We start from the raw sequence: 20,974 nt of genomic DNA on the forward strand, positions 1-20,974 counted from the left end.
ATTCTACTCATTCTTTCTAAATAATTGAATCAAAAGGTTTCTTGACGGGGCAAAGAGGCACAATTAGCTGAAGTTTGCACCTAGGGTTTGACTTGGAGTCCATTATGTCCACAACTAGTAGGTACGATGTGATTCCCTCCTCGTAACAGAACACCGAAGTAGTGTGATATTACGTCTTATCCCCGCTGAACCTGGTTTCCAGGCACAGGAGGATGCAGAGCTGTAGGAGCTCCGTCGTAATTGACAGATAGCGAACCGACGGCAAGCAATACATTCAACTCTTCCTTTGAGAGAATGATCAAGTATAAGCCCAGTCGATTCACAAGGTAGATGGCTCGGATACCCTCAATGCAGTCACCTCGAGACTCCCGTCAACGCCTTTTCGATTCCGATTCCCGCTCATGGTAGCGAAAGGAGATCATGGACACCAACACCGCTAGAAGGATTGAAGAGGAGTGGAGGGGTATTTCTGACTGCCATCGCAAGAAAAGAGGAAAGCGTGCTTTAATTCATGGTTGTACGACCTGGATGTTGTTGTTTTTCTATTGCGGCAAAAGAAGTCAATCATTAATACCATTAACATGATATCCTGGCATTGACAGACTAACCTTCCAATCGTCCAATTCAGACTGTTTGCTCTGATATTGCTTCACAAGTTCGTCGAGCACCTGTTTCAAACCATCTGAGTTTGTCTTAAGTGCAGGAAGCACATCCTTGACTGTTCGCTCGACCAAAACTCCGTTTACCATTCGGAAGCACTTGCGGTCTTCGGGGAGGGGTTCGAGTGTCTCAATGACAAGTCTAGTAAAGGTCAGTGCTGCTAGTAGTTTAAAATGGGAAGTAGAAAGTACTTATGCTCCTCTGCTTCCTGCTCGATGTCGCCAATCTTTTGCGCCATCTGTGTGAGTGTATTCTTGAAGTTCGTATATTGGAGCTGAAGCTCTGCTTCAGATTAGCCTTCGTGACTGCATGGAAATGAGATGAGAACTCATCGGCACACCCTGCTGCTTCTTGGGGTTTATTTGAGCTTGACTGGCCATTTTCTGATATCCGATGCTGTCACGCTGTTGTTGCAAAGCTCAAAATGCGATGCGGGGCGTGGTGCTCGAATTCCGCCGCGCGGAGAGAAGCGGACTAACAATCTTCTGAAGCTGCGTCTACGAAGGACGGTCAGGCTACAGTCTGAACAAAATTACAGTTTAGACTCACTATATTTTCCAATATCTAGTCTTGATCTCTAATTGAGCTTGCAGAAAGGTTGTTCTCATTGTATATCAATCCCATGACCTTCTGTAGCCCTCCATAGATCGAAACACGTGACATGGATGGGCAATTTGTTTGCACCGTTTGCCCCATCGGCGATAATACACTCCGCATTTTATCAGAACTTCTACACTTTGCCTAGCACCTGGCTCGAAGCAAGCGCCCGGTGGCCATTCCTGTGCCGCTCATTTTTGTGGTTAATTAAGATATTAATTCGACTCCGGTGGAAAGACTTGTTCGAGTTTCACGAGCTGTTATTTCACCATGGCGTCTGACGGAATGCCTCCAGCCAAAAGGCTGAAGAGCTCCAACCTTCCGCCACACCTGCGGGATGCGAAGCGCAAAGACATCGACAACTGGGAAACCAACCGGATGCTCACGTCTGGAGTCGCGCAACGGCGCGATTTTGAAGGCGACTTTCTGCCAGAAGATGAAGAAGGTACTCGAGTCCATTTACTCGTCCACGATCTGCGACCGCCGTTCCTGGACGGGCGTACGATTTTTACCAAGCAACTGGAGCCTATCTCAGCCGTCCGCGATCCGCAGAGCGATATGGCTGTGTTCAGCCGTAAAGGGAGCAAGGTAGTCCGAGAGCGGCGTCAGCAACGAGAGCGTCAAAAGCAAGCGCAGGAGGCAACAACAATGGCAGGCACGGCGCTGGGCAATATCATGGGTGTCAAGGAAGATGAAGGCGACAGCGCTGTTGCCATGCCTGTGGAGGATACTTATAGAAGTGGGAACAAGTTCGCCCAGCACTTGAAAAAGGATGAAGGCGGACAAAGCTCTTTCAGCAAGAGCAAGACGCTCCGCGAACAGAGGGAATATCTGCCTGCATTCGCCGTGCGAGAGGAATTATTACGAGTCATACGAGATAATCAAGTGATCGTGGTAGTTGGTGAGACGGGATCTGGGAAAACGACACAACTGACACAATTTCTTCACGAGGACGGATACTCAAAATACGGCATAATTGGCTGTACGCAACCTAGACGAGTGGCTGCTATGAGCGTTGCGAAACGTGTGAGTGAAGAGATGGAAGTGGATCTTGGCGCCGAAGTTGGTTATGCCATTCGATTTGAGGATTGCACCAGCAAGGATACAGTCATCAAATATATGACTGACGGTGTCCTTCTGCGAGAATCGCTGGTTCAGCCGGATCTGGACAAGTATTCTTGCATCATCATGGATGAAGCACACGAAAGAGCTTTGAATACCGATGTTCTGATGGGCCTTTTGAAGAAGGTATTGGCGCGTCGAAGGGATCTGAAGCTAATCGTCACCTCAGCTACCATGAATTCAGAACGCTTTTCTCGATTCTTTGGTGGTGCCCCGGAGTTTATCATCCCTGGACGAACGTTCCCGGTGGACCTCCACTTCTCCCGTACCCCGTGCGAGGACTACGTCGACAGTGCGGTCAAGCAGGTCTTGGCAATTCATGTCTCGCAGGGACCCGGGGACATACTTGTCTTCATGACAGGTCAGGAAGATATTGAAGTAACGTGCGAGTTGATCGACGAGCGGCTGAAGATGCTTAATGATCCGCCGAAGCTTAGCATATTACCGATATACAGTCAGATGCCAGCCGAGCAGCAGGCGAAGATTTTTGAACGGGCCCCTCCTGGCGTCCGGAAAGTCATCGTTGCCACGAACATCGCCGAAACAAGTTTGACTGTTGATGGGATCATGTTTGTGGTGGATTCAGGATATTCAAAGCTGAAAGTGTACAATCCACGCATGGGTATGGACACGCTTCAGATCACACCTATCTCTCAAGCCAATGCGAATCAACGTTCTGGCCGAGCAGGTCGAACAGGGCCTGGAAAGGCGTACCGTTTGTATACCGAGTCGGCCTACAAGAACGAACTATATATTCAAACGATACCGGAAATTCAGCGAACGAGTCTTTCAAACACTGTTTTGCTTCTCAAATCACTTGGAGTGAAGGACCTCTTGGATTTTGATTTCATGGACCCACCGCCACAGGAGACCATTTCGACATCACTTTTCGAGCTCTGGTCGTTGGGTGCGTTGGATAATCTGGGCGACCTAACTCCGCTAGGTCGTGCTATGACTCCGTTTCCCATGGACCCTCCGCTCGCTAAGCTGCTCATCACGGCGTCTGAGGAATACGGGTGCAGCGAGGAGATGCTGACGATTGTTTCCATGCTCTCGGTTCCTAGTGTCTTCTATCGTCCAAAAGAGCGACAGGAAGAGTCAGATGCGGCGCGCGAGAAATTTTTCGTTCCGGAGTCTGATCACTTGACTCTTCTTCACGTTTACACGCAATGGAAATCCAACGGTTACTCCGATGGATGGTGTATCAAACACTTCCTTCACCCCAAGGCTCTGCGACGGGCCAAGGAGGTCCGCGAACAACTCCATGATATTATGACAGTTCAGAAGATGCGACTAGTAAGCTGTGGGACAGACTGGGACGTGATCCGCAAGTGCATCTGCTCCGGCTTCTATCACCAAGCGGCCAAGGTTAAGGGTATCGGCGAGTTCATCAACCTCCGGACAAGCGTGAGCATGCAGCTCCACCCCACAAGCGCTCTGTATGGCCTAGGTTATGTGCCCGAATACGTGGTCTACCACGAATTGATCTTGACAAGCAAGGAGTATATGTCGACTGTGACTGCAGTGGACCCACACGTAAGTTGAACCAGCTTCATCTAAAACAGTGAAGCAGCAGAGGCTAATCTCGAGAATGTAGTGGCTCGCCGAACTTGGCGGTGTCTTCTACTCCGTCAAGGAGAAGGGCTATTCCCAGCGAGAACGTCGCGTCACCGAACAGGAATTTAATCGACGCATGGAGATCGAGACCCAAATGGCCGCCGACCGGGAGCGCGCCGCGGCCGAGAAGTTACGAGAGCAGGAGCGCAACGATCCCTCCAGACGCATGAAGGAAGTAGAGGCGGGATCTGTTGTGCGACGTCCTGCTGTTACCGGTACACGAAGAATTGGTGGTGTCACCGCATCTTCGACCACGAGAAACGGGACCAATGGAGCAGGAACCGTGGTCAAGAAGCCACAGATCAAAAGGAGACCCGGACGAGCATTTTAGCATCATGTTCAAGCATAGACATATACCCGATGTACAAATTTAGAAGAGTTCATTCAAGAGCGGGCTCTGGACTCTATCCAGAGATAGAATGCGATGCCATTCTGGTGCAGCTATTCGGTATCCAGCCATCAGTAGCACTTTTATCTCGACACTGCAGTATAAATGGCCAAGGCCAACAAAGTACAGTCTCATGATTTATCCCGGTGAAGCTCACAAAGTACCGCGGAGGCCCTGAAGAAGCGAAGACCACGGCCTCCTGTCTCGCAAGCCGGCAACATGAACTACCGGTATCGTTTCAACTCCACCGAATATCTCCCCACCTGTTAACAGCCCGCACTCAATTGATGAAATTGATACAGAAAAAGTGCAGAATCAAGCTCCCGAAGATGTAATCCGCAAACGCCCTACCAGCAGCAAACCAGTCAGTCAGCAATCCTCACCTCACATATTCCTAGCATCCAACCAACGAAAAAAAATCCAAAACAAAACTCACCTCTCATGAGACACCGCACCCTGCTCCTCCAAGCCTTCCACCGCCGCAAATCGCGCATTCTTCCCCTTCGAACTGGGCTTACTGTTCCCCCCCTTCTGCTCGCTACTCGTCTGCATGCGCAAACTAGCCGTAAGCACGAACTGGCCAACCGTGGCACAGAACCCGCTCAGGAAAGCATTGAAGGGCTATGGAACCATCACTCGTCAGCATCCCATCTCAATCTGTAATCCTGCTAAAGGAACGGGGAACAGGTCTCACGTAGTTTCCAGCCAAAACGCAATAGAGGAATTGCACAGCGCCGACAAACAACAAAAACACCATGAAGGCGTCAAGCATCATGGTGCGCTGCGGCGTTGTGGTGAGGTACTGCTGCCATACATGGTGGGCGATTTGGTATACGGAGGAATTAGAGGAGAGGACTGCTGGGCCGGAGGAGAGGGAGGAGGAGCTAGGGGTTTGTGTTCGTTTGGGAGGCATGCTGGTCAATTGTATCAGGGATGAATTGAGGGCGTTCAGGACGAGTTGGGAGAATGATGCAGCGTGACTTGGAGTGGAAGTTTCGCTGTCGAATCTCCGGTTGACAAAGTGCGGATGAAGCTACTGTGTACACAACCCGATAGAGGACATACTAAGGCCATACCTGTGCTCCACCCGCCGTTGATTACGTAGCCTGTTTAGCTTGTGTTCAATGTCACGTGACCATGGGGTATAATCAGGATACAGAGAGTATCATTGCAGAGTTACTCGGAGTGTGGATTGTATTAGAAAGGCAGATGTCTACATTGACATTTGTAAGAATATTATCACAATTCTGCCATATATGTATACACCTATACTATACACTATGCATTATAATATACACATTCAGACCGCTCAACGGTCAGGTACGTCGCGGGAAATTGAGTTCGCGTAAAGCTCCATATCCCTGGGACAGAGGGCGTGCTGTCAATTGCTTCGAGAACCGCACCTCTGAATGTAACAGAGTCCAAGATGTGGACCAGCCAAGTCATACGTCGTTCATCATGAAGAGTTGAGAGTTCATAGTAAGTCGTTAAGAGGAGAGAAAGTCCATGGCCGTAAGAGAGCTGAGATCTTCATATAAAAGGGCGCAGAGGAAAATGTTTTATCCATCAAGGAAAAGTCGAATGCGTCCCCAAGTAAGACTGTGTTGGCCTCCAGGGCCGAAGAGTAGAAAGCTGGGGCGAGATGATTATCGAGATTCGACGTTACACGATGATCAAGCAAGCCAGTCCGAAACATTGCCTAGTGGATGGCTTGTTTGCGCTTCTTGAACATCCATCTGAAAGTCGCGCATCACTTGATCCCACGCTTCCCAGTTTTGTTGAAGAAGAGCAGGATCTTGGCTTGTCGTGGTAGGACCCATGAAATTTTCTGATATCTCGATCGGTGCGGCTGTACTCAATGGGTCTTGTGCGCTCATGCTTTGAGAATCCGGCAGGGCCGGCCAGCTGACATTGGGAAAGAGCTCGGGCACGATTTCGGTATCGAAAGTCGGCCCAGCGATAGGCTGGTTCGCGGGCTGAGCACTCCCTGGGACCGAAAGGTCTCGAATTTGAGGGACACCACCAGCCAGGTAAGGCTGGACAGCATTCTGCCAGACACCAATGTGATAAGGTGTGGATAGGCTCGGAGCAGAGCTGGGATCGGATGTGTTCTGTACGCCCTGTTGCTGCTGCTGCTGCTCTCGGAAGGCAGCCACCCGCTTCATCAACCGGGAAAGCGGCCGCCAAAGCATTCCCTTCCTATGTTTTGTAGTACGGCCCCATGTCTCATACAATGAACTCACCACCTGCCAGGCACGATCAGTGAGTGGGCTGAGCGGGCGAACGCAAAGCTCCGACAACACAAAGGCAATCAAGTGCCATTGCATATTTGTCACAAAAAGCCAGCTCCATTTGGCAGTGGTCTGATCTTGACCCAGCAGCCGAGTAAACTCTGCAATCTCGACCGAGGTGACAAACAAATTCTCACGAGACGCTATGGTCAAATTGCTAGCCGCCGGATCTTGTCGAGTCATGGGATGATGAACTATGAGCCAGAGCTTGGCCAAAATCAGACGAGCAACAGTGGCGCAGACCCATTGTACTGGCACGTTCATGTCACAGTGTTGGGTATATCGCTCCTCAATCCGTTTGTTGACCTCCTGAATCAACTTCGCACAAGAGTCCGGGGGTCGTTGTGTGTTCTCGGTGTGAGGAAGGCTGGTTGGACACATGGAGCTGATCCTTCTGAGCGCGGCAGTAATCTCGCAACGAACCAAGCAAAAGGTCATTTCGGTGAAACCTACGCGCTCCTCGGGTGGCTCCTGCATATCGAGCGTGATATCATCGTCGTTGATATTCAGTGGAAGGCGAGTATCATACATCCTATCCTGAATTTGTGCATCAGTACCATGCTCTTCGGCTGATCTGATATCCAGCAAGCAGATATGCCACCACAGTCGCCGACGCATCTCGGTTTCAAAGGGCTTCAAGCCAAAGTTGGTTCCGTCACGATGCAGGCCGATACCTTGAGCCAGGCGCAGAACCACCGCTGTCATGGTCCAGACAAATTTAGTGTCATCCTCACGCCGTACACCAATCAGAAAGAGTACAGCAGCTTGCAACAGCATCAGGCTCTGCGTATTGAGGAGACCGGCTTTGGACAATGCCTGCTCGACTGCGAACCGGTAACGCGTTACCGCTGTATCACGATCGTCGCCCAGAACGGAGAAGCATTGTTCAGACGACATACTGACTATAGTAACATAGTATACCGAAAGGACCAAGGCTTCAGAATTCTTGTCCAGGAAGTTCGGATTCTGGGCGGCATCCGTAAGAAGTTTTCGTACGGAGGGCTTATGGAACATAGGTATAAGCGGCGCAACGTTATCCAGGTAGATGTCCCACAACACTGGAATTTTGGGCGGCGGGGGATGGTAACTGCGAAGTGAATGAGAAAGAGAGTAGTATCCGAAGAGGAATCCGTCGTGATTAGTGGACAGAGTCGACGAGGATCCAGGCGAAGGATGATCTTCCTCTTCTGACGATGAAGGGTCCAAGATATCTTGCAGCTCCTCTATCTGTTGCCACAAGCGTTAGCACAAAAGATTGTGGATTGAGGCAAAAATACTCACCTGATCGCCCAGACTCGCCCACAACCGGTTGCTAACATATCGACTGCGTCCCTCGTCGATGACTAGCCGTCCAAACTCATGTTCCAGGTTTCGTGGCTTAGCAGCCTGCGGATCGGAGTCTAGAACGAACGGGCATTTCCCGGCCTGGGCACTCTGCATCTGAGGTGTCGTCTGCCTACCTTCTTGGGGAGACGCGGGTCCAGGTTCTTGTTGCGAGGGCGAAGATACGGTGGACAATGGTTCCACAGCCCCAGGCTTCTTCCCGCTGAGATGCTCAATGACTCCCTCAAGCCGTCTCAAACGGGACAAGAGCTCCGCATCATGAGGTCGTTTCGACTTGCGAGGGGCCCTTCCAGGTGGAGGAAAGACACATTCGATACCTGCTTTGACACAATTGGAACACGGGGTCCTCTTATTACAGCGGACTTTTCTTCTTCGACAAGTCACACAGCTGCGGATGCTGGGAGGGTCATGCGCGGTGTGAGTACCAGGGTTGGCTGCATGGTCGACTGAAGGGCTTTTAGTATATCCAAAGGGGTTACTCGGCGAAGACCGAGATGAGAGAGGCTGATTTGCAGATGAAATGGATTCGATGGGCGGGAATGACATGACGGATGATGGAGAATGGCTGAGATCCGTGCTACATTCCCAGCAGTGCGGAGAATGGATGCTTATCCGGATATTGAGAATATAGAGACTGAGTAAAGCAAATCATAGGCGAAAACTTGATCGCGATTCTGAGCCCTCATTGTCATAATAAATCTCCTTAGGTATTGGGCTTTTTCTTTTAAGTTGGATCTTCGGTCATCGACTCATAGTGGGGACAGACGATGGTTGGTTATTGGCGGCCTGAGGCGTAGTCCAGGCCCCTCATCGATGGTTCCTGGGCCTGTCAGTGGCTGCCAACCTTGTAGCATTATTAATACCGATGCATGTAAGACATCTTTCGACAGCCCGTGGACCCCTTAAAGGATAATTGGGTGTATCTGAAAGAAAGATACGAGCCTGTCCACCTGGGCCCCAAAAAAGTTTACTATTGCTTTATTGCGTAGCAATGTTGATGCCTGAGATAGCTCTAAAGCATTCTGATACACTGACGTCACAGTCAAGCCCACTCACAATCAAAGCGAGGTGCATTCGATACCTATACGAAACTCAAAACTGCACTGCCATCGGATCAGATAAAAGGAAACAAGGATTAGCACAGTCATCGCTGCAAAGTTATCAGATGACTTCCCATGGACATTCGGACACGTTACGCAAATCAGCTGCTGCCACCATGGCAACTTCCGGGCACGTGTTAGAAAATTTCAGGGTATCTGAGCTTCGACGCCATGAACTTATGAGTCACCGTGACTAGACTGGACGATCTTTCGGAAAATACCGAATGTCTATTTTCTTCCGGCAATGATATTCTCGTCCTTCAAGAATTAGGTTCAGCGGAACGAATTTCAGTCGTGTCAATCCTTCCGGTAACCTCTCGTCGTATCTGATCTTGCTTCTCATGTGAGGTCTGCGATGTCGGATACTACCACAGCGATATTCAAATGTCGCGTGCTCTATATTGTCTCATATATACAGCCAATATATACATAACATGCCGTTAAATGTTATACACATTAAGAAGATTCAATGATATCGACTGCGTCCCATGAAGATGGTAATGGCTCGAGAAAGAAATGCTCATGGACAACTTTCAAGGGGCGTCAGTGCGAGTGTCAAGCCAAAAAAAATTCAACCAGGGTATGGTGCATATAATGCAAAAGCACAGAATTGTGTACCGAATGTCTTTCGAAGAGAAATGGAACGCCAGATTATGCAACCGGGAGATGTGAAAACGGAGGGATAGAGTGGTCGTTATCGTAAACCAAGTGGAAATGAAATACATGATTGCGAGTTAGTATGTTCGTTTTCGAGCTTTCGGTGAGCTCATTTTAAACGATAGGGAAGCGGCGTGGTTCGCTTGGGGAGAGTGATGGATCTTCGCTGGCGTGAAAGTCCTCGTTTCTCTCTGGCAATTGAGATATTAGCGAGCTATATCGGACGGCCTAGTCAGGATTAGTACTAACTTAGTTTGTTCCCAGATCTTGGTCTCCTCGTTGAAATGGTGACTAAACGGCAAGTCAGTTAAGGAACCAACAGCGAAGCTTCATGTACGCACCCCTGAAAGTCAACAGTAGTCAATGCCTTGGAGCCATATTCTTCCACAAGGAGATCAGTGTACTTGTAGGGGACTTTGACAGGAAAGTCTTCAAAGTAACTATTCCGAAGTGGGAAGATATCGGTCTCCTAGAAAGCGGTAAGCAATCCATCTCGTGTTACCCTTGTACCGCAGCCACTCACATCGAATCTGTGGCCATCCTTGCACATAAGAGCGCCTTGCTGGCCCTTCTTTCTCAATTCGTCATCCGTGCGCACTGCAGTTATATCAATGAAAAGCCCTGAAGAGGTGTCGATCCATCTCGCGTCAATAACGTTCGCTGCGTCCTCAGTGGTTCGAACCACATATTGCGGGTTAATTTCGAGAAGGTAGTTCCGGCCGCCGTCCACTCCCGGAAGTTCGAAATGATGCTCGGTCATGTTGTAATATTCAGCAAGGAAGTGTATTGTCGGCTCGGTCACCTGGACGTCGAGGTCGTTGTCCCATGGGAAAATCTGGGCGCGAGTTAGCGTTATGTTCCCACGTTGCCTGTTTATAAACCATGGCACCGGGGTCCCAACCTTCTGGTTCCACCACCATGCCAGAAGAGTTCCATGCATTATCCAAGTCTCTGCACCAAGATCTGCCATAGTCGACAGATATGTCTGGATGAGTGCTGCTAAATGTGGTATTGTGTCTTCCTCAGGGAGGGCTTCATCGGCGAATCTGTGGGACTGTCAGACAAGCGTTCAAGTCGGAGGACTGGAGACTAGCTCACCGTCCGTCATAGTGATAATGGAAGCTGCGAGGTCAGTCAGCAATTTTGGAGAACAGAATAGTGTGCAATTTCAAGACATACTTAGATTCCTCTAATAATGCGTTAGCGCTATGCCAAAGAAAGAGATATATACGTATCCAGCTGGGAAAAAAGCAAGCACCTCGAAAGACGTTATGAAGGGTCACTTACTGAAATATTTCTTTCCTGGTTCACCTCCTGTCCCACTGTAATCCTTGAGAAACTTGGCTCTAACACTCATGAAATCGACATCGGAGCCGGCGCTACCCAAAGCCACCAGCGCGAGAAGTAATCCATGGAGATAGAGAAGGAAAGTTGTTGAGAATAGATGCATTGCGCATGTAGGGATGATGGGGCGTCTGATTCGGATTTAATCCCTGAAGGACAGCATACTCCTAGGCGATGTACAGGGATAGTGTGGAACAAATAATTTCAGTCGATGATGGTGTTGCACTGTTGATACGGAAAAGGGCGGAAATGTAGATAGTCGACAATGACGACTGCGTCGGGGATTGATATCAGGAGGGAGGTGAGGTAGGAAACGGATATGGATCGCCTGAGTCTCGAACAGCGTGGTTAAAATAGTACAGACTATTACAGAAAGGAGCGCATCAGAAAATAAGAAGTGATGATAAGAAGGATGGGACGTGCAAAAGAATCCGGGATCGACAGTGCCAATAGCGATGGAGATAGGTAGTCTATTATCTCAATCTAGTTGGAAAGTTGAGAGATTTCGAGGAATCTGCACATACTTGACTTCTATGCCGAGTAATTTAAAACTTCAAATCTTAAAGTATATCTACCTGGGTCTTACGTCGTCCATCTTGCACCAGTCGCGTGCCCACTTACCACAGAATTCAAGGCCCAGTTTCTATTAATTGATGTGGTGACGGTCTCCATAAGAATTCCAAGGGCTGTTAATCGATACAATTCTAGGCTAGTCTTTCTGCTCTTCCTAGTTCCAACTTGCCAAGTGCCAGCCCTGCCGCGCCTTGGCAGGAGGCAAGGCCAATCGATCATTCGATGGCGGTTGACCTTGAAATCTGAGACCTTTTTAGGTGAGGTCAATGTGATTGTCATAACTTATGAACGGGTATCTCAAAGGACTGTTGATAATTTTGTTCTACTCCGTACTCTGTACCCGTTCTACCTCCCTATGCTTGGACCATACCTAGTGTTCTAACCACAGCACAACTCAGTAGCACGTTACGCTATTACAGCCACATCCTGCCTGCTTTTTACTCCTATTCTTCCAACGCACAATCCGGCGTAACCTCTGGCACAGGCTTACGTATGTTCCTCAGGGGAATCCAGCAATTGGACATCATGGCTAGAATCGCGCAATATGTAGCCTACTGTTCGTATCATCCGTACTAGTAATACACGGCAATTCATTCCAAAATGCAATGCATAGTGGACTAATTTCTATGCGATTCGCGATCCGATTCGATGTTTTGGTTGGAACGCGGCAAATCGAACGGGGGCCGCGTCATACATGTCGCTCGGTCCATATCTGGTCCGCCTTGGACCAAGCGCAGAATCTTGCTAGTATTGTCGACATAGTGGGTTGCATTTCGTGTTATTTTCGAATTCGACATTAGTCTTCTATTTTGTCTTTGATTCTGTGTTCTCAGAGTGACTATGTTATGATTTTGGGTTCCTAAGGGGGTGCACAAATATTTCATCATGATTGGACTCGAATATCTTGTGCTGAAGAAAAAGAATGGTTCTGCCTGTGCCTGTGGAGCACAAGGCATCACCAGGTCCACAACTAATTTGAAAGGAGAAAAGATCCAGACAACCGAGATTAAGCCACAAAAAGAGCTTTCTGACCATCACAAGAGAACAATTCCACCGCTGGGGGGCTTTTTGTGTTTCTCTGTGGCTGGTGCGCCAGTCACACATTACTTGTAGGATTGAATCATCATGCAAAGGACGCGAATCAAGCCTTTAGCCTGACTCTAGCCTAATTCTAGCCTCCAATAACGTTGTCTGTGACAGCTCCGGGCGGCATCCTAGCCTTGACTGATTCAAAACCTGCTTTGTTCAGCAACGCTCTGAATCGCGTCTTTGGCCGTTCTGCGGCTGCGAACGAGACCAACATGCTGAGGTCGAGCACCGCAGGCAGCAAGGGCACGTTGCTGTCAAACTCTAGATTCTGGTCAATAAGCAGGAGCGAGTCCTGTGTCATAGCTTCGCGGAGTTTGGCCAATATCTGCACGACTTGCTTGTCTGGCCGGTCATCCAGTCCGTATGCCATTGCGCCCTTGGCAGGTTGATCTCGGGGAGATCATGCTCTTCGATGTGGATTCCCGGATGTAGATCTTTGGTTACTTACTTTGACGACATTGGGCAAATCTTGCAGGACAAGCTTTCCCGGAAGCGTGGGAAATCATTCTCTGAATAAGGTCTCTTCCCTGGGCACCGCCTCCGTCGACCAGGAGGACATCAGGCACCCGCAATTTCTGTTCAACTGGGAAGAACTCAAACTAACTGTGGCCCCACCGGCGAACAAAAAGCGTCATGGTTCTTGGTAGTATGGTGCGCTTAGCGAGTGCTCAAAATATCATAACTCTGGTGTCCGTGAAGAATCGAAAAAGGCCATCATCACTCTCAGCAGAGGGTCTCCAGCCTTTCTCCTTCAATTTGTCATGCAATCTGAAAAGAATCATCTGACAATGCGTGTTATGACCATTATCAGAGGTTATTCCAGATTTAATCCATGCGACTGCGCTTACATGTGTATAACTTCAGCTGACAGAAGAAGAATCCGACTCCTAGACTGTTGCCAGCGGAACAGTCCAGCGTTAACCTGCTTGAATACATCCATGGCAGCTAGAAGTCTGATGACACGTGCTGCCAAATATCAAATATGCCCACCAAAGGCTAACAAATACTGCTGAATATCACATACGGACTAGAACAGCTGCAAGCTGATCCACGTTGGAATGGCTGTCATCGTCTTCAGATGACAGTTTAGCGACAGCTCCGAACAGCTTCATGTCAACATCCAAGCGAAAGGTCATTGCTTGGTCGCTCTGACCTACATCAGCTTCCTTTCCGAGATACAGGATACTTGAGAATTCACAGACACTAGGATCCTGAAGAGGTCTCTAATGGTGTTCCATAAGTAATCCTCAATTCATCACAAGCCTGTAGCAATACTTTGCGTTTCGTGCTCGTCCACGGAGCCTACTCCGATAGTAGCGGTGGTAGACCTAACGGTCTGGACTACTTCACTGACACCCGCTTGCATAGTATTGGTACTAAAACCTTTGGAAGAGAAATCAAATATATGTTTGCCAGCACAGTTTCAAAGCAAAATGACAGGCATCTTTTATAGACCTCTATAAAAAGGTCGGCAATTCTATGACAGGCCCGAATTTCATGAAGTAACATAGCCATGTCGGGTTCATTTTCCAATTAAACTCAGACGGAACCTGAGTTCTGTCATACGGCAACCTGAGTTCGTACGCTTGTCTCCGTATCCCAGTCATCTCTCATGACACGTCCGACATTCGTAGTATGCAAACTATTTACATTGGTAACCGCTGATAAGGCTACAGAGAACCTTTTGGACTACTTAGTCTGAAGTTCTGGTGGTGCACAGATAAGCAGACGCGTCAACCCATCTCCGGGAAGCTCCCGCTCCTAAGCACTGTCATGGCCACATGGAGAAGCTGAACTTCGATACTTGCAGTCGAGTCTCTAACTCCTGCAATAGATGAATAACGCTTTGTGCTCACACTCCAATCACATCCAAAGTTAAGAAGATTCTGTTTCTGCCTAAAGGTCGTTCGAAATTGCCGCCGTTGCACATTTTATACGGCCTGAAGTGTTTCATTGGGACACTGATGCATTCAAGGACATCGTTAAGCCCCCTTACTTGCGAATGAGTACGTAAATCACTAGCATGCATTGGTTTATCATGAATCCTGGGGAGAAGTCGTCCAAGCAGGGATAATCTCATCCGTCCATTCGAATTTTGGGGAGTACTTACTAGATACGGTGATCGCATTGATGTGGGCCCGTCTAAATTAGTAAGTTATTGATTGGCCACATAGAAGGTTTAGATTGACCGTTGCGGGGAGACAAGAAGTATTGATTCGTCAGGTTTTTGGCATGGCAAGGGTCTTCCTTGCCCGTTTTTTCCATGCGTTCTTAGAGAGAACCTTGGGATGTGTCCATCTCAATAACAAAGGTAGAAGAGCAAGTCTACAACTACATAGGCATAACTGAGAAGGTTCCTGCAAGCAAGTGGACTGCAGATCTCAACTGTCCCTTATTTAATCACGCTTTTAATACTTTTCAAGAAGCTTATTCTTAATCTCAGATCGTTGGATACAGATCAAGTTCCAACGTTCGAAAAGTTTCAAGGTCTTGATTGCCTAGGCAATCCCCACTTCTGAGCCATCCAGGCGCGGCAGCACCAAACCCCAAAGTGAGATGCCGGTCAGAGCGGGCACGTTACTAGTAACCAACCCATCATACCTACCTTAGTCAAATTTAGATTGATAAATCAGAGAAAAGGAGAATTCGCCAAACTACCTAACTTCCAGGCCTGTGGCTGAAGTCTCACTCACATGATTGAGGCTTGCTGTCTCTTTGGTCCGTCCTTAATGGGCAGGATTTCTCCTCCAAGATGACCTGCGAACGGAGAAAGCAACCAATTGGATTTTTTCCGTCATTGTGCGTCGAATTGAACTCAAAAGTTCTTTCTGGGCGCTTGAAACAGAAGCATTCAGGGACGTCCGGAGTCTGACTAATTTCTTTACTCGATCCATTCTTCGAATACAGATCCAAAATCATATTTCGTCATGCCATATTTGGCGTAAGGATCAAGGCGTTCTCATTGAGTTGAATTGCGTGTGGTTCGTTTTGTGTGCCACGCTTGCTTGTCCACTATCAGTACGAATACATTGGTCTAGATATGGGGTTCGACCTGACTGACCCGAGCTCATTGTCAGCGGCCTCTATCAATTCTTGTATCTGGTGGTCTCGTTTTCTCATTCACTACAGTTTCTGGTAGTCTGACTTGAATTCTACCTTCTGGTACATCCACGGCGGTGAATTCAGGGGACAATGTCAGCTAGCTCCGAGGTGATGCCCACGGATGGTGGTCATTCGCAGCAAACCGCCCCGTCGCAGCAATTGAATCGTTCCTGCGAATCATGCAGAGGCCTCAAAGTCCGTTGTATTCCTGATCCAACCACAGCGAACCAATGCCAGCGGTGCACAAAGACCGGAAGGGTCTGTATCTTTGTCGCACCCCAAAGGCGGCGGCCACGAAAGCGAACTGATTCCAGAGTTGCTCAATTGGAGAGGGAAATGCGGCAGATGCGTTCGCTATTGAAGGACCGTTTGCATGCGGACGACAGCAGTGGAGAAAGCGTGGATAGCGAGCACGGCGAATCACCGGAACATGATTCGGGCATCGAATCCAAAGATCACCTATCTTCAATCCCCGAGGCACCCAGCAGTGTCTCAACATCAACCAGGTATACGGACCAGTCGTATGGTGGTGTTCCACTGTCTTCATATTCCAACGTTGTCGAGAGCAGCTCGGTCTCCATCCCCTCCTTCACCCCTGGGTTCAGCGGATACTCCCCTGAAATGCCAATAGGAGATGACGTTATCGACCGGGGTGTGATTCCCTTGGAATACGCCAATGAGCTGGTGGCATTCTTCATCAGAGATTTAATGGCCTTCGCTCCCGTTGTCGTGCTGCCTCCTGAGACTACCGCATCGCACCTGCGTCATTCTAAGCCCGTACTCTTTCTTTCCATCATTGCCGCTGCCGCTATTGCCGTAGATGCAACCGTCGCGGCCGTTCTTAATCGAGAACTCGTTCGGCTCTATGCTGAACGATTCTTCATTCAGGGCGAGAAATCCTTAGAGCTAGTCCAGGCATTGGTGCTCATGACGGTCTTCTACTATCCGCCCGACTCGCCAATGAAATTGCAGCACTTTCAGTACACGCACATTGCAGCTACCATGGCTTTGGAAATTGGTTTGGCCTCTAAGCGTAGAGTATCTCCAAAAGCAAGCGGGAAGAAAGACAAGCGGAATGCGTATGACGAACAGATGGCGGAACAAGCCAGAGCGATCTTGGAGTGTTATCATTTGGCTTCTACGTAAGGATCGAAAAGCGCCCGGCGGAGAGGCAAGCTGCTGATCATTTGAAACAGTGTCGCAATGAAGACTCGTCGACCGAATCTGCTCTTGTTCAACGATTGGATGAGTGAATGTGTGAAACACCTAGAAAAATCGCCAAATGCCATAGATCGACATATGGCCACCTGGTTCGAACTCCAGAGAATCGTTGATGAGGCTATGGCTTCCTTCGGCCTCGATGACACAAGTTCCACCGCGCCGTTGACAGAATCTCGCGTTCAGGCTGTATTGAGGTGGTTTGACAATCGAATGCTGAATTGGAAGAAGAATACACCAGCGGACATGCTCACAGGTACACTTTCTCCCGGCAATGTATTGGAAGAAGCTAGCTCACTCTTGCCCCCCTTCAGTGCCAATGACCTTCGAGTACCATTACACCAACCTTGCCGTATATGAACTGGCAATCGGAGAAGGCTACCGAGATCCTGATGCGATCAAGCAGGAATATTATACGCTTCCGAAGCCGGAAGGTGACCGCCGAAATCAACGCGCTAGTAACCCTCTCAGCGCCATCCGCGTAGATATAACGATCAAGTGGATGCATACAGCTCACGAGATGCTCAATTTCTTCCTCAGTTGCGACAATGAACTCACGCGAAAGCTTCCGAACTTGACATACACACGTGTGGGAGTGGCGTTGATGTCTCTTTTGAAGATATACTTCACTGTAATATCAGGCGGTTTGGGAGAATTTGTGACGCCGGAGTCCGTCAAGGTTGAGATGTACCTGGACGCAATCGCAAGGAGACTCACCGAGGCGAGCGGTGGCCAGACGTACAAGATCCCCAGCCGATGGTATTATGTTCTGGCCGTCAAAGCTCGAAACTGGTATGATCGGTTGCAGCAGCGGCAAGCCCAGCGGGAAAGTGGCTTTGCGTCTCAAATGGAGGCGGGCCAATCGATTCAGATGCAAGTGCCAGCCCATACTCTTCAGCACCCCTGTCCCATGAACCCAAACTGTTCTACAGAGTCACTCGTCGTGGATGCAGGCGTCCCGCAACGTCCTCCATATTCCAACATGGGTGGTGCCTATGGAGCTCCAGTGGCCATGAACCAAATGTGGCATGTCGACCAAAATTATGCGCCCACATCTGTCAGCTACCAGTATCCGCAATATCAGCCGCCCATTCCGCAATCTCAGTATGGGTACGTGGCACAGCAGCCAAGCTTACCTTCGGAGAGTAACCAAAATCAACCGCCATTACATCGTAGCACGGGGATGGAATTGGACGGCTGGCTTCCAGATGGGAGTATATTTGGGGCACCCACTTTACCTGGCTTTTGATGATTCGGTTGCATTCTTTTGGTCTGAACTCTGCCATGCAGTGCGTGTCTCGTCAAGTCAAAAGGCATTCTGACGTCGCCGTCCTGATCGACGCCATCCATACCTCTTGTTAGCCATCTCATTAGAAGGCCAGGCTGTCCATATAGTTATTTATGACGGAGCCATCACTCCACCGACCCTCGTAGAGGGGAATCCAGACAATCACTTTAAAGAAGAAACGAAGACAAGTGAAACGTAGGCAGACTAAGGTAGATATTGAATAAGAACCCTACGCAGGCGTAACTTCGGTACGGAAATTTATTCCATCTCAGTCGACCCTCACGGAGCATCGGTGAACTCGGAACCTCCGGTATGGAGTTGTATCCGATTTTAGCATGTCATGGAACACCCACCCCGGAATATCTGAGGTAAGAGATCAGCAAATCACTATTGAGACCCATTCCAAACATCGTGGAGCTGCCAGCCGTCATTGGTCTTTGTTGGGGATGAAGCGAAATTAGACCCTTCGGACTTTGGAATAGTGCCGTCTTTGGAGTATAGCGCCCCTCGCTTAGATCCTTAGGGGCCCTGTGGGTGCCATTGAAGATGTCAGAGCATCCAGATTGGTGGGCTAATTTCTTCCATATATCTCCAGAGGCCGACTCCGGCATTATATTCGATTCCGAAGTAGACAAGGCCTTTGCAGAATATATTAGAGGCATAGTGGTTGTTAGGTGAGAGTTTGTTGTATACCCTGCTCTCTTACTCCGTAGTCCGTTCCAATTACGGCCAGCAGTGCGAATTAGCATAGCAGGATGAAAATAGCAGTCGAAGGCAAATGCACTGATCTGATTAGATATACTTTGATCAATTGATTCATGATTACTGCATAAGTTGTATTCTTGCTATCTGATTTTCTCTTATGACGTGTAATGGCGTAAACCCTCACTGCCTTTCGCCGCTCTCTGATCACGATGCCAAAGATGTCGATAATGTAGTCTACATATATTTCTCGAGAGGTACTAATGTAAGCATCGCACAAATACGCTGAGTATTACACGAAGAGACCAAATATGTCTGATCTATCCCGCAAAGAACCCTCTACGCGTGAGTTCCCCCTCCTATATCCAAGGACAACCACTAAGCGGGCTCGTCCCCAGAGGCTCTCCTAGACAAAGCCAGGCGCCAGAACGATAGCATCAACGAGGCCCTCAATGACCCTGACCAGAACACGACTGGCGCACAGTTTGACAAGAGCAAATATCCCTCTGAGGCGGTGTTTGATAAGGGTAGCACGACCAAAGTGGCGGTTGATGTTCCTCCTACGGGAAGGATGTGAGTTCACTTCCTGATCTTTCGGCTTTGCTGGTGCGAGATTGATTGGGGCATGTGGTTGAGCAGTTGCTGATTGATGCTGTATCAGGGTGGATAAGACAAGGGATCCTGCTGGGGTTAGGTGACTAGCTATTCGGGGTAGTTGGCTTGGTTGCGTGGCGTTCTTGTGCTCAATTATTCAACCTTGTTTCGATGTATGACCGGATACTTGGAATTTGATGTTCTGGTAGTTGAACTTCGACGAATAACTGTGTCATATATCAAAGCCCTCAGCCATAAAGGTGCGTAGACAACGATATCCAGCTAGTAGGGATACTGACAGTAGGGTCAACACAGCAGGGAGGCAACAACTTGCATAGTCTGCAGCGATGGGTAGGGGTTCAAAAGGACCTCAGCAGTAGTTTCTACCTACTAGCGGCCTTCTTAGAATAATAATCATCTCTTGCACTTGCATGTCAGGCTGTGAAACATATCTGCGTATCTGCGGCAGCAGTATGCTCCCAGGATGGAGAAAGCATGAGCCTCCAGTATCAGTTGATGGGCAGACAGATGTCTCATATTGTGAAGAGAATTGAGCTGTTGACTTTTTTCCAGAGGGAAAATGATGGAGAGTAATATTTTCTGCCTGTAAGATGCTTTTTAAAGATGGCGTATCCGATGAAGGATTCCTCAATCTCCTCTGTTGAAGTTTTCAATACTGACAAGAGAACTATATTAATACATATAACCATAATCTATAGTAGTAGGTCTTAATCTAAAAGAAAGGTAAGGCGAGTTTATGGTTAAGAATAATATGAAGATATTATTATTCTCTTACTATTATCTCAGTTCACTCGTATCGTTTGCTGTAAATAGCAGAGACATCACCTTCACTGACCTTGACTCTGTTCACTCTGCTCATTAAAAGTATTAAGCATGATTATATATACAGCCTCATCCTCCCTTCACATTCACGGTCCACCCATCTACATCTTCCCTTCGCATCTACCCACCATGGTTTAACCATGTCAGATCGCAGGCATTCAATCCATTCATGGTCGTCTTGCAGGTTCAGTGCCTCCTGTAATTCTCTCTTAGTACTTTGCACTTTCCTTTCTTTCAGGCCCGTGTCTTTCTGTTCGGTGTCTGTTATGTCCGAGAAGTCAAAAGAGAATTTCTCAAATGATGCAGCTAATTCGACGAATTCTGCTGAAGGAATCCGCCGAGGTCTGCGTCCATTTTTCTGACAGAACTTGTATCGTACTACTTCCGCAATCGCAAAGGTTAAGTTTGGCCTCAGGCGTTTTTTCCTTTTGATATGCCCTCTTTG

General features: G+C 48.5%; 7 protein-coding genes across 7 annotated transcripts; 2 read left to right on the plus strand and 5 right to left on the minus strand.

The window, feature by feature from the left end:
* Window positions 1-509: 509 nt before the first annotated feature.
* Window positions 510-1,040, minus strand: NFIA_020840 (putative prefoldin subunit 2; the record flags this gene model as incomplete). Its single annotated transcript, XM_001265272.1, has 4 exons — window positions 510-542; window positions 609-801; window positions 852-942; window positions 1,001-1,040. The coding sequence occupies 4 exons, from the start codon at window positions 1,038-1,040 to the stop codon at window positions 510-512; spliced, it is 357 nt and encodes a 118-aa protein (XP_001265273.1).
* A 487-nt stretch (window positions 1,041-1,527) lies between these two features.
* NFIA_020850 (putative mRNA splicing factor RNA helicase (Prp16)) lies at window positions 1,528-4,327 on the plus strand (the record flags this gene model as incomplete). The annotated part of the gene is made up of 2 exons (XM_001265273.1): window positions 1,528-3,915; window positions 3,977-4,327. The coding sequence occupies 2 exons, from the start codon at window positions 1,528-1,530 to the stop codon at window positions 4,325-4,327; spliced, it is 2,739 nt and encodes a 912-aa protein (XP_001265274.1).
* Window positions 4,328-4,816: 489 nt separating this feature from the next.
* On the minus strand, window positions 4,817-5,297 carry NFIA_020860 (putative oligosaccharyl transferase subunit Dad1; the record flags this gene model as incomplete). The annotated part of the gene is made up of 2 exons (XM_001265274.1): window positions 4,817-5,005; window positions 5,079-5,297. 2 exons carry the CDS (start codon window positions 5,295-5,297, stop codon window positions 4,817-4,819), a joined length of 408 nt encoding a protein of 135 aa, XP_001265275.1.
* Window positions 5,298-6,057: 760 nt separating this feature from the next.
* On the minus strand, window positions 6,058-8,565 carry NFIA_020870 (putative C6 transcription factor; the record flags this gene model as incomplete). The annotated part of the gene is made up of 2 exons (XM_001265275.1): window positions 6,058-7,902; window positions 7,957-8,565. The coding sequence occupies 2 exons, from the start codon at window positions 8,563-8,565 to the stop codon at window positions 6,058-6,060; spliced, it is 2,454 nt and encodes an 817-aa protein (XP_001265276.1).
* Window positions 8,566-9,885: 1,320 nt separating this feature from the next.
* On the minus strand, window positions 9,886-11,226 carry NFIA_020880 (putative mannosylphosphorylation protein (Mnn4); the record flags this gene model as incomplete). Its single annotated transcript, XM_001265276.1, has 8 exons — window positions 9,886-9,967; window positions 10,026-10,067; window positions 10,118-10,245; window positions 10,300-10,611; window positions 10,678-10,822; window positions 10,875-10,898; window positions 10,956-10,965; window positions 11,064-11,226. The coding sequence occupies 8 exons, from the start codon at window positions 11,224-11,226 to the stop codon at window positions 9,886-9,888; spliced, it is 906 nt and encodes a 301-aa protein (XP_001265277.1).
* A 1,638-nt stretch (window positions 11,227-12,864) lies between these two features.
* On the minus strand, window positions 12,865-13,417 carry NFIA_020890 (uncharacterized protein; the record flags this gene model as incomplete). The annotated part of the gene is made up of 2 exons (XM_001265277.1): window positions 12,865-13,172; window positions 13,387-13,417. 2 exons carry the CDS (start codon window positions 13,415-13,417, stop codon window positions 12,865-12,867), a joined length of 339 nt encoding a protein of 112 aa, XP_001265278.1.
* Window positions 13,418-15,974: 2,557 nt separating this feature from the next.
* On the plus strand, window positions 15,975-18,351 carry NFIA_020900 (C6 zinc finger domain protein; the record flags this gene model as incomplete). The annotated part of the gene is made up of 3 exons (XM_001265278.1): window positions 15,975-17,005; window positions 17,081-17,358; window positions 17,417-18,351. The coding sequence occupies 3 exons, from the start codon at window positions 15,975-15,977 to the stop codon at window positions 18,349-18,351; spliced, it is 2,244 nt and encodes a 747-aa protein (XP_001265279.1).
* Between the last annotated feature and the right edge of the window lie 2,623 nt (window positions 18,352-20,974).

This window comes from Aspergillus fischeri, genomic scaffold, assembly GCF_000149645.3.
Source record: "Aspergillus fischeri NRRL 181 1099437636249 genomic scaffold, whole genome shotgun sequence".
Classification (NCBI taxonomy): Eukaryota; Fungi; Ascomycota; class Eurotiomycetes; order Eurotiales; family Aspergillaceae; genus Aspergillus; species Aspergillus fischeri.